This window comes from Mytilus edulis, chromosome 14, assembly GCF_963676685.1.
Source record: "Mytilus edulis chromosome 14, xbMytEdul2.2, whole genome shotgun sequence".
Taxonomy (NCBI): domain Eukaryota; kingdom Metazoa; phylum Mollusca; class Bivalvia; order Mytilida; family Mytilidae; genus Mytilus; species Mytilus edulis.
Window position 1 is genome coordinate 65,596,706 of NC_092357.1, and position 13,938 is coordinate 65,610,643.

The 13,938-nt window shown below is 31.7% G+C and overlaps 1 protein-coding gene across 5 annotated transcripts in view; it reads right to left on the bottom strand.

Moving 5' to 3' along the window:
* LOC139503847 (disco-interacting protein 2 homolog C-like) overlaps window positions 1-13,938 on the bottom strand; it is a 104,358-nt gene that overhangs the window by 81,157 nt on the left and 9,263 nt on the right. For all 5 annotated transcript variants that reach the window (XM_071293795.1, XM_071293793.1, XM_071293792.1 and 2 more), the window contains exon 2: window positions 6,245-6,331. In XM_071293795.1, the coding sequence (XP_071149896.1) occupies window positions 6,245-6,331 (87 nt within the window). The remainder of the gene's footprint in view (window positions 1-6,244; window positions 6,332-13,938) is intronic.

Consider the following 13,938-nt stretch of genomic DNA (forward strand, 5'->3'; position numbering starts at 1 on the left):
GTAAGATGCAGTTGAACTAGCCAGATCTCAATTATAATACAAATTTTGTACAATTCTTAAGCATTAGGATTAAAATTGTACCTCAACTTTAGGCCCTTTAATTTTTTTTATTAAGTCAAATATTTGATATTTTTTTGCTCTCAAACTTAAGGTCTCGAGTGTATACCTGAAGGAGATTATGGAAGACACACTTGACATGCAAACAGAAGTCCTAACACACTGCTGTCAAAAGATAAAGGGTTCTTTTCATACTAACACTTCAAGTGTCCTTGATATTGACCTCATTCATCTCGTTTATAGGCAAATGTCAAACACAAGATTTTAAACGGCTACTTATAAAATGATATTGAATGAACTTTTAGTATTTTAAAGTCTTCTGTTGAGAAATGTTTAATCTTGTGAATATATAGTGACTATAAAGAAGAATCAAAGTTATATAGTGGGTTTGGATTTGTTTATATCAGGCCACAATTAAAAATATTTTGGTTTGCCTAAACCCTACCCAAAGGTTGAGACAGTGGGTAGGTAGGTAGGCATTTTCTTTTTTTTTTCAAAAAAAAAAGAAATTGAAGTATCGGGTGTTTATTAGTCTTCATGCCTATCTGATTAAAATAAAAAAACTTCTTCAAATCAGGACAATAAAAGAATTTGAGTAGGCAGCTTTTTTCTTGGTAGGTAGGGTTTGGGCAAACAAACCTATTATTTTTTATGGCCTCAACATACATGTCAATAAAAGCAAGCAGCAAGACCATCAAAATCTAACTTTTAAATTTTGTAAATAATAGATACAAAAATTTATTTCATCAAGGTAATAATAAGGTTATGTTTTCAATTTTCATGATGAAAGAAAAAAGAAATTGCAAGACCATTTGAAAAAGGGCCCAGGGTACATGTAGTCAGATATTTTTTTTTCTTTTATACTCCTTATGAGTGTTTTTTTTTCTACATTTGCCATCGAATCTATAATTCTTACCACAATTTACACACATTTATTTGGTAATTTCTTTAATAAATTTCCTTCTCATTCAACATGTTAAAACCAAATACATTGTAGCTAGAAACAGGCAATAAAACCTCAAAATATTTTAAATTATTACCAACATATACAAAAGAAAAGTGTGAGACTAATGCAATCTAAATTGGCAGTTAAAAAAATCATTATGTGAACAATTGGATTTATATACAATCTAATACTTTGTTACTTTGTAATGAATTAGAATGGAAATGAATCATGTTATAGATGTAAAGAGAGAATGCATATGAGAGAAAGAGAAAGAAAGAGAGAAAGATTATATAATATAAACATGTTGGAAGTTAAAAATCATTATGTGTACAACTGGATTTATTTACAATCTAATAATTTGTTACTGTGTAATGATTCAGAGTGGAAGTGATTCATATTAAATGTAAACAAATAGTTTATACAAACACCTGGTCAATGTATGACTCCTTGATCTACCATTTAACCCTGTATATTATTGATGTTACTTATGAATAATAATTTATTATAAAACACTTAAATCTAAATAACCCTAACTGTAATAAAACTGTAACTTATTAGATGAACAAAAGAATGAAATAAAATTGTGTTAATCATGATAACTAAATGCGATCAAACATCAGAAAGTCATTTTTTTCTTCATATTTCAGTTTCTTGTGCTAAGGGACACTGCACTTTGGGTTATTTTCAGTACATTGTGTATTGCCAATTGTGCATACATTGAAAGACATAGTCATTTTATTGCATAGCAATATAATATTTCCCACAGAAAGTAACCAAAAGTTAGCGTGCAATAAATTCTAATATTGCACTAGTGCAATAAATATTCAAAATTCATGACCTCATCAACGATAAACTCTTAGTTTAAACCAATTTTTACTTTTAAATATTATATTGCTATACAATAAAAGGGTTATTGCATGAATATAGGGGAATATTGTCCCTCGTAGAACATATATTGCACTCGCAAGCTCGTGCAATATAAAATTCTACTCGGGACAATATTCCCCAATATTCATGCAATAACCCTATAATACTACATGTGTTTACACATAAAAATGTTTTTGAGGATACCTGGTCAATGTATGATGACTCCTTGATCTACCATTTAACAGAGTGTATTATTGATGTTACTTATAATAATATACTAATCTCAATAACCCCTCTAGCTACTTTTGATATCGTTTTTCATTGTAATAAAACTTAAACTTAGTCAGATACTGTGGATTCATTTATTTTCGTGGATTCAGTAAACATTGCATTTTCGTGGATATTTAATTTCGTGGTTTAGCCTAAGTCTGCTTCCTAGCCTATAGAACATTTGTATTTCGATGAACATTTGAATTCGTGTTTCGCCTTTACCCACGAAATCAACGAAAATTGATATCCCACGAATAATAATGAATCCACAGTAAACAAAAGAATAAAGAAAAATTGTGTTACTGTGAATTCATTTATTTTCGTAGGTACTAATTTTCGTGGATTGAGGAAAACTTGCATAATAACGGATATTCAAATTTGTGCTTTTGTCTAAGTCTACATACATTCTTTTTGAACATTTGTAATTCGTTGAACATTTAACTTCATGGTTCATTTGTACCCAAATTAGTATGCAACGAATACTAATGAATCTACAGTAATTATGAAAGAACTAGATATCATTGAGATGGGAGCCATCTCTGTGGGCCCCGCTGTGAATAATGTGCATTAAAAAATTGTATCTTTACCATAGGACATGGGTTTGTCAACTGAAATCAAAGTTTTTGACCTTGACCTTTGACCTATGAAGTTGTAAATAAATTATGACACACCCTTTGGTGTTGGTTTATAAACATGTCAAGTATCAACTTTGAAATGATAAAGGTTCTCAAGATATAGAGCGGACACGATCTTTACCATAGGACATGGGGTTGTCAACTGAAACCAAAGTTTTTGACCTTGACCTTTGACCTAGGAAGTTGCACATAAATTATGACACACCCTTTGGTGTTGGTTTATATACATGTCAAGTATAAACTTTGAAATGATAACGGTTCTCAAGATATAGAGCGGACACAATCTTTACCATAGGACATGGGGTTGTCAACTGAAACCAAAGTTTTTGACCTTGAACTATGCCCTAGGCAGTCGTTCATAAATTATGACACACCCTCTGGTGTTGGTTCATATACATGTCAAGTATAAACTTTGAAATCATAACGGTTCTCAAGATATAGAGCGGACACGATCTTCACCACAGGACACAGGGTTGTCAACTGAAACCAAAGTTTTTTGACCTTGATCTTTGACCTAGGAAGTTGTACATGCATCATGACACGCCCTCTGGTGGTGGTTAATAAACATGTAAAGTATAAAGTATGAAATCATAATGGTTCTCTAGATATGGAGCGGACACAAAGTGTTACGGACGGACAGACGGACGGACGGACGGACGGACGGACAGACTGATCACTATAGGGGACCGCCTTTGGCGGGACCCTAATAACATAACTTTTACACTCAAACATCAGAGAGTCTTATTTCAGTTTTATGTGTATGTAATGTTCTTGTGATGATAGGCTTAACCCAAAGACCACAAATAATCCAGACATCTACAGGTATTGGCAGACTTCACACTTAACCAAAAGACCACAAATAATCCAGACATCTACGGTATTGGTAGACTTCACACTTAACCAAAAGACCACAAATAATCCAGACATCTACGGGTATTGGCAGACTTCACACTTAACCCTGAAAGACCACAAATAATCCAGACATCTACGGGTATTGGCAGACTTCATACTTAACCAAAAGACACAAATAATCCAGACATCTACGTGTATTGGCAAACTTCACACATAACCAAAAGACACAAATAATCCAGACATCTACGGGTATTGGCAAACTTCACACTTAACCAAGACACAAATAATCCAGACATCTATAGGTATTGGCAGACTTCACACTTAACCAAAAGACCACAAATAATCTAGACATCTACGGGTATTGGCAGACTTCACACTTAACCAAAAGACCACAAATAATCCAGACATCTACAGGTATTGGCAGACTTCACACTTAACCAAAAGACAAAAATAATCCAGACATCTACGGGTATTGGCAGACTTCACACTTAACCCAAAGACCACAAATAAGCCAGACATCTACGGGTATTGGCAGACTTCACACTTAACCAAAGTAATCTAGACATCTACGGATATTGGCATTGGATACACTTAACTAAAAGACCACAAGCCCAGGCTTGTAAAACTCTCCTCTATAAGTTAACCAAGTCCAACTAAAATTGAGCTTTGGACTTATGGATGTAAAAGTTTAAAGTGAAGACTGTATTGGTCATATAAAGTCTTCGGGCAAATGTCAATACAATTTTTCCAGATCTAAAGCAGCCAGAATATATTTTAAAAAAAGTATTTAAAAGAGTACTTGATCTTTTTTTTTGAGGAGATTTTGCATGACAAACTCATTTTAAATGTTATTATCCATTACATAACATATGTACTATTCAATATTAAAGTAAATTCCTCGGAACCATATAACGTTACCTTATGTCATGATTTTAAAAGTTCAAACAATGTGCATAATGACACGAGGTGACTTAAATGCCAACAAAGCAATTTATCTGTACATACATGTGTATGTTTAAAAAAAAAAAAGGAATTATTTTTGAATGAATTTTCAACTGTACATAGCTAAAATACTTATGGGCTGACTTGGTGTTTTTTTGAAAGAAACATTTCTCAATGAAACTGATATTGGCTTACCAATTAAGAGCTTTAAAAATGGTTTAAAAGGAGGTCTCAATCCAGTAAGGGAATGTTCCTGATTTTTAAACAATGATAAAGCGAGTCATTGGGCACTAAACTTTCTAATAGCTATATTACTTCACCATTTTAGAAAAAATCTTGATGTACATATAAATGCACATCCATAGGCGGATCCAGAGGGGGCCCTGGGGGGCCCGGGCCCCCCCTTTCGTGGGAAAAATTTGACTGATTATATAGGGAATCATTGAAGCATGACTGGAGCGGGGCCCCCCCTTTCGTGGGAAAAATTTGACTGATTATATAGGGAATCATTGAAGCATGACTGGAGCGGGCCCCCCCTTAGGAAAAGTTCTGAATCCGCCACTGACATCATTGCATATTTTGGTCTTTGTTGCGTAGCTATCTTATGGCGTTGCCTTATTACACATGTATTACTATAATTATATTTTTATTTGTACTTTTTATTTCCATTTTGGTCTTTGTTGGGTAGGACATTACTGATGTCCTTATTATTATCATTATATTTTATATAAATTCACTCTATGACATCTTACTATAGGCTAAGCCAAACTATGTTTTTTCTTTGATGTAAGTGGCCAAGAGGGATAATCTATCAAAACTTGGCAACTGATTAGATATTGAGTACATTAAAATAATTGTATTTTCCTGTTATGGTAAAATTTGAAATATTCAAAAATACTTTCCACAGGAAATTAAATTTTGAAATTCTTATTTCGTTATTAAAGAGAGCACTTTTTGCAGGTAAAATATGATGAAGAAACTCAGGTAAAATATGATGAAGAAACTCAGTCAAAGAAAAAAAAAACCTTAAAAATCATGAAATTTAGTTTTGAAACACTATGTTGACGACTGAATCTTTCTTGAAGGTTGCTGATGACTTTCATTCAACAATCATTATTAATTGTGTATGAGCCAAACTGATATGTCCATATAAGGGATGTTAATATTTACTGATTATTATGAAACTAAAGTGTGCATTTATTACTGTTGCATTTTTTGCATTAATAAACGCATAGCAATAATCTCTGAACAAAAGCTAAGCAAAGTCTTTTTGGTTTTTTTTAAGTATTTGATCCCCTTGCTAAAATATTCTAAAAATAATGAAACTTCAAAGAACCCATTTTTATGGTAAATATCTACTACAATATATCAATGTTGTTACAGCTAATTTCCTTATGCTTGCAAAGTAAAACTTTGGTTGGCTTGCTTGCTTTGTTTGTATAATTGTTTATACAAGCTTTATGAATAAGATTGACATCTTTAAACTATATATATTTAGGCATAGTTAAACCTGTATATATTATATTTGAATTCAATTGGGTGTTATCCTAATTATGAATGTACAATATACAAACAAAGCAAGCAAGCAAACCAAAGTTTTGCTCTACATGCATTAGGAAATTAGCTGTAAGGTAAACACATTTGAGAGAGCTATACAAGATCTACATCTACTTACCAGAAGTTTGTTGAGGTGGACTTTTGTTGACATATGGGTTCAGCAAACGTGATCTTTTCTTATCATAGCCTTTTCGTGTGATGTCACCTGCAAAATACATGAAAGCACATTCTAATTTCTTAAAATCTAAAAGTAATTCTTCCATCATGATCCTATAATTGTTGTAATCTTAATTAACCAGATGTTCAATTTAGTAACACTACATGTCAATTCATCAGCTGTCTGATGTACATGTAAATGTAATTCTATTATTTATTTAGATCATGTTAGATTGGCATGTTTCGCTTTCATATTTTACAGCACTTCCACTGGGTTGATACTACTGTTGGTGGCACTTCCACTGGGTTGATACTACTGTTGGTGGACTTTTTATATGAATTTGCATGTGATGCTCAAATAGGGTGCCATTCATGTCAAATTTGGGGTACAACCTATGAGACAACACACAGGACAAAAACCAAAGATATGTAGATATCAATATAAAGTCTTCAACTATTGACACGCAAAGGTTGATTTGATTGTTTCTTGCTTAAAGTTTATACTTTTTGGTTGATTATTGGTTGCTTAAAAATTTAAGCTTTTTTATTTTACATTGGTTGCAGTTGCTCAAAACTGGTTTTTTTTTTGTTGGATTTATTGGTTGTTGCTAAATGTCTAGTGTAATGCGTTTTCAATGACCTTAAGGTGGTACCTAACACTACAGGGAGATAACTCTGTAAAATCAGCCAAACGTTTTAATAACGTTGTGTTGTAAAGGGAATATTAAGCTTCTCAATGATCAAAATTGGTGTTTGTGAATCTGCTATATAACCAGTATAATTTTTCTGATAAAATGGTTGGTTCAAAATTTTTGAAATTTATATATTTTGGTTAAAGGGTCAAAGTAAATACTTTGTCAAAATTTTATGAAAATTAAACGAGCCAAATTAATTTTAGTGAAAGTGTTGGGTACCACCTTAAAAAGAATTCACAATATCCTCAATAGAAAGTCTCTAAGATCATGCATAAGTTTTACTATTCGAAAGCCAAAGTTTCAATATTTTTTTCATTTTAGCTTCATTATTACGCAACAATTACATAGAAGGTACAAAAGGTGACATAAAACCAAATGTCAAAATCGGAACATCGGCAAAATCATGAAAACTTTCATCCATCCAACTACAACATAAATTTTTTTAATTCTGTAATGCAATTTTCATGCATCCAACGTTGTCCAATTTAATATTAAAATATATTAAAAAAAAAAAATTCATGTAATACAATAAATTTTCTGATGTTCTCTGTTTTCTCATCTTTCGACATATGTTATCGAATAAATTTTAAAAAGCTGACACAGTAAGTATATATGTACAATACGAAGATGAAACATAGATAAAACGTTATCTTAATAACACATCAGAATTACTCACAAAGTCAAACAGGTTTTATATGATAAACGTAGCTATTTAAAAAAAACTGTTACACCTGATCTCATCAAACGAAAAAAGTTATTTTTCCCATATGAATTAAAGGCAGCCTAGAACAAATGCAAATTATTGTAGAAAAAAGTTTTCGATTTATGAATATACATGTACATGTAGGAAGGCTTAGGACTAAGGTTGGAGAGACAGGAGCCTTACAAAACAGATAAAACTAAAGCGAACTTAAAAGGCATATCAAATGCATACATGTATAAGTAAAACAGGTTTTACCTTGCTATTTAAAAACCTGTTACAAAGATAAAATTCTTTTTCCCGTATGAATAAATGAAGGCCTAGTACATGTAGTACAAATGCACAACTTAGTAGAAAAAAAAAGTTATTTTCCCCATATGAATAAAAAAAAAAGGCCTGGGTCAAATGAATATTATTGTAGAAAAAAGTTTTTTTTCTCCATATATATGAATAAATAAAGGCCTGGTACAAATGCACAACTTCCTAGAAACAAGTGTTTTTTTCTATAAATTTATATATAAAATATATGGAGCAAATGTTGGGAAGACAGGAGTCTGACAACACAGATAAAACAGCTCTTAGTAACTTTTATCAAACTATTCAAAAAAGTGTTACACCTGATATCATCAAAGAAACAAGTTCTTTTTCTCATATGAATAAATAAAGGCATAGGACAACTGCATATCTTCGTAGATAAGTTCTTTTTCCCATATGATCACATAAGCCATGGAACAAATGATTGAAAAGTAAGGTAGGCAGCTGTCCAAAATCACAAAAAAAAGAAACAGATACAAACATAGATCTCCTAAAACAGGTCTTCCAGAGACATCCACTTAATTCATATCTAATACACATCATGATAATGTGGTTCACGTTTTCGGATTTTTTTTTTTTTTGGGTCAGCAAATGGTCAGAGCAAATATTTGTCAAAATTTTATAAAAGTTATACGAGCCAAATCATTTTAGAAGAGGTGTTTGGTATATGTACGCGTACATGTTACACCTTAACTGGTATATTTTTCTTTCAAAATCAATAGGAAAAGTGTTTTTTTTGTATGTTTCTTTCAAAATCGATAGAAAAAGTTTGTTTTTTTTGTATGTTTCTTTCAAAATCGATAGAAAAAGTGTTTTTTTGTATGTTTAAGTACATTTGTCAATGATCAACAATCAAGTATCAATAAGTCACAACATCCCTCAATAAATCACAGTACAAACTACATTTGTACTCCTAGACATCATTTGTCACATGTAAGATGACATTATTGTATAATTATAGAACTCATCACCATCTGTAAGATGGTATAGAATGGTAAAATATCATGTGACTAAACCTTATGGCATAAATATCATGTGACTTTAAAACCACATGTTTCCCTGCTAGTCAAACACTCAAATATGTGAACATGTACTGGCTTGCCTCCTTCAAGGATACATAGAGTGCAAAATTAACAGATTAAACTTTATGATGTGCCCTGTAGCATGTTTTAGTCTACAGATTTGTGGCTTTGATAAACCACAAGATTGTATGTCGGGGAAAAAAAGTCTATATTGTACAAAAATGTGATTGATTGATTGGCAGTGTTTAAAGCCACTTCGGCACTATGGCAAATGGTGGTCAGGTGGTGATCTACTTTTTTTGTTGGAAGCCAGAGTGCCCTTGAGGAACCAATGACCTTGAGCAAGATAACTGACAATGCTAGTAATATAGCACTAAAAGCAATAACAGTCTGTCCACACTACATAGAAATCTAATCTAAAGACTAAGCGAAATGAACCTCACTAAAAAAATATAAACCTGGCTTCCTCAACTTAAAATCTGTAATATACAAATTGTAGCTTTATTAAATAAGTCTATCATCCTTCCTTGGTAAAATTTACTGCAATACAACATGTGATTTTAATAACCACATACATGTATTTCCTGCCATGCTGCTGCCAGTCAAACACTCAAGTATGATATACATGTTTAAACTTGAATTAAAATTGAGAATGGAGATAATGGGGAATGTGCCAAAGAGACAACAACCCGACCATAGAGCAGACAACAGCAGAAGGTCACCAACAGGTCTTCAATGCAACGAGAAATTCTCGCACCCAGAGTTGAATTGAATACATGGAATGCAAAAACACAGGTTTATATAGATTAAAATTTACACCTTGCTTGTTTAGCACAGTTTACCACAAGTTTGTTTTTTTTTTTTTTTTTAAACAGGAATTTAATCAAATCAAAATGACAAGATTTATACAATTTACCAAGGCCATTATTGTCGTAAAGCATATAAGATAAATGAAGAAAAGGGCACCAGAGGAAAAAAGATAGGAAATAAAGAATGCAGAGTAAAAAGTTTGCTAACTACATACTGTCTAAAAAATGTCTAAATGGTGATGAAAAATGAGCTTTGAACATGCCCCTCACCAAGCATGATACATACAATATGTTTATATGTAAATCTTCTATGTACAATATTTACATTCAAAATCTGAATACAGAGAAAGTGCAGGGTAAAATATTTGGGAATCTCGACACCACTTTTAAAAAGTAGTTGAAATGATGAGAAAATGCCCTTCCCCCAGCATGGTATATAATGTTATTAATGTTTTATGTATATATTTACAAATCTATCAACATAGATATAAAAGTCATTAGCTTTAATCTGTCAATTACATGTTATAATACTTATAAACAATGAAATGAACACTCCCTTGCTGTATCTGTCAATTACATGTTATAATATTTATAAACAATGAAATGAACACTCCCCAGCTGATTCATTAAACTTTCTACCTCTAATGACACTTCAAAGCTGAGTAATTATCATATGTAATCATAACATACTACTAACCTAATGGGGGTCCTCATGAGAGGGGCTTTTATTTTTTTTTCTTGTAAATTTTACATATTTAATACGGGAAGGGAACACTATTTAATAGCACAGTGAAATGTTTCTAACCCTTGTTTGACCATACTTGACAATCTGGATGAAGTTGGATAAAGTCTCAAAGTAATTGTTATTTCAAGTCTCATTAGGCTAGATTCTGTAATTTTTTAAATATCCCTGCCCCCCCCCCCTCTTTCCTCTTCTCCCTCCAAGAATATCATTCATTGATGATTTTTTTCCAACATTTTCAAGATGTTTCTAACCCAGTTATTCTGCTCTCTTATCATTTTCTCTCTCCTATAGCTATCTACATGACCTTTTTATTACTTTTAATTCATTTAATTCAATTCTTACAAGGTCAGATTATTTAATTTTCAAATCTTCCAGCCCACCTCCTTACCCTCCTAGAATATTATTCATTGATGATTTTTTCCACCTTTTTCAAGATGTACGTTTCTAACCCAGTTATTCTGCTCTCTTATCACTCTCTTTCTATCCTATCTACTTTCAATTCACTAAAGACTTTACTAAAAGTTAAATTGACCTTTAAGAATGAATGAAATGAAAGATTGGCAGATGAAAGAATGAAGTGGTATTAAAGCTATGAATGACACTTCAAAGTAACATCTACCAAGGAGTAATGATGAATAATCATATAACAGTAGGACATAAAGAGGGTCTATGGGAGGTGCCAAGGCATACCAACAAACTGTTGATCATGTTAAATAGTCTTAAGGTATAGAAGTGTTATGCTGTTTGATAACCGAAGACTTGCCTAAAGTTTTTGAATGAAAAACTCATCAGTCAGAGAGTCTGCATTAAAATCATGAAAATGTTTTCAAACTTCTTTTGTAAATCAACAAATATCATGATAATAGTAAATGTGTATGGCCTTCAATAATAAGCAAAAATCTATAACGCAGAGTCAGCAATAAAAGACCTCAAAATGATCTATGTAAAACAATTCAACCAAGGAAACTAATGGCATGATTTAAGTAAAGAAAAAAACACAATGAACAAAATAAAAGTATGATATATATATATGCATAAACAAAGACAGGAATTACAGGATCCTGACTAGGATCTATGCAGACCTGTTTCAGTGAAGCAGACATCAAAAGATACAACAAAACTATGTGAAATTAGGTAATATTGCAGGAAAGATTAATTAGTATAAAACAACATGCCTTCAGGCTGTAGGTATTACAAGTACACTGTACAGTTTACAGAAGCTGTTTTCACTTAAAATAGTTGAAATACAAACAATCTATATCTTATAGTTTATTAATAGCTGGATTCTGATTTGAATTTATCTCAGTGACCTTAACCTTTACGAGTCGCTAGATCACACATTCTTTAGTGGTGGGTAACAAATAATATGTACACCAAGTATCAATTAAACATCCTTTGTCGCATTCAAAATTTCTCAGTGGACACCCTCTGCGCTCAGCCACATCCTCACAAGCACAGGATTGGTAAACTTCTGCTGGGCCTTTAAAAATCATCTCCACAGGTCAATATAAATTAACTTAAATTTTCTTATTTGCTTCCAGCTTTTAGATTTAAAAGTCTATTGTGAAGACTGAGTGGCACTCAATTTTGTATAATTTAAATATGGGCATAGTAAGTTGGACTAACATTGTGACCTTGACCTTTCAAACAGTATTTAGAGCACACCCTTTGGTGGTGGGCAAAGAATCATTAATAATCATATTTTTCTAAACAACTGGTTTGCTATTTCAAGTCCATCTACCATGCCTACCCCAGATACCAACTGTGGGCATGGTTCTATAAAACTTATTCTTATATAGAACAACCATAGACTGAGTTACACAACTGACAAATCACTAGTCAGAAATAAAAAGCTTCAATGACAAAAGTTGAAAAATAAATGTAACAGATTTATACCACTGGCACTCAATGTACTAATATAATACTAAACTAAATTTGTAGTCAGGAAAAGTGAGATTCAAGTATTTCCTGGGGAAAGTGGTCTAGTTTATCATCTATATATAACTAAAAAATGCTTTAGTTTATTACATCCATGAATATACGCATTTAGTAAAAAAAACTTCTGATATTAAAGAAACATATAAAAACATACTAACTCAACTATTAAAGTATGCATAGGAAATTCACAAGTTAAGTATACTTTCGTATCATATATATATATGCTAAGCTTCAGGCCCCTCAATTTTTTTCACTAGTCATGTAAATTTCTAACAACCTAACAACATAAGAAAGATATGTAGTGTGATAAGGCCATTTTAAACATTGATCTATCAGGAGGGGGTGGCATACCAAGGCTAATTGAACAAAACAGATTCCGATAGACATAACAAATTTTACAGACAAAAAAGTGCCTCATTACAGTGCATAATTTCATATTTCCCATAATTTGTGATAACCCTTCTTGATTTTATTTATTCATTTTTAAAACCAGGTGCTCCGCAGGGCGCAGCTTTATACGACCGCAGAGGTCGAACCCTGAACAGTTGGGGCAAGTATGGACAAAACATTCTAGCGTGATACAGCTCTGAATTTGGATTGTGATCAAATTTTTGACATTACATGGTTTTTTTTTTACACAAAACAAATGTCAAGATTTTACAAATTTTACAATTAAAGATTTCTTCTTCAAACTTTTTAAATCTAAAATGAAATAGTTGACACAGCATAGGTTTCTGACACAGAATGAATGTGGTCTAATGAACTTAAAAGTTTGTTTTTGCCTTTTAGCAATTCACTATGCTGTTGAATATTAATCCTCTCAAAAAAATGTTTGAAGAAATTTTCTTTTTATTTATGAAATCTGAAATGAGAAAAATTTTACCCCCCCCCCCTTTTTTCACATCCCTGTTTCCCTTTTTCCAAAACTGATATCAATTCAAATTTCTAATGGAGTTTGCAACAATAACTACTCTTTTAAATACATCATAAAATATTAAAATGTAATATAAAGTGCTTGTTATCACTGAATGGTAAAGATTGGTTGGTAGTAAAAGTGAATATACATTGTTTATTGTATAAAACAATAAAAAAAACTTCATCAGCAACATTTTATATTGGCAAATTTCCAGTGAAGTTATTTACATAAAGTTATTGGCAAATAAAAATAGAAAATGACATCATAGTCATGTCTGGCAAATGTCCAAAATACATTATCTAAAAACATTTTAGATAAGATAAGGAAATAAGATGTAAAAAAATTGCTTGTTATCACTGAATGGTAAAGATTATTTTAATTTATCAGTTGGTAGTAAAAAGTGAATATACATTGTATATTGTATATAACAAAGATTTAAGTTGATTCTGGACAAAGAAAGATAACTCCAATTAAAAAAAATCTTGCTATTGCACAATATTTTGCAATTAGATATTT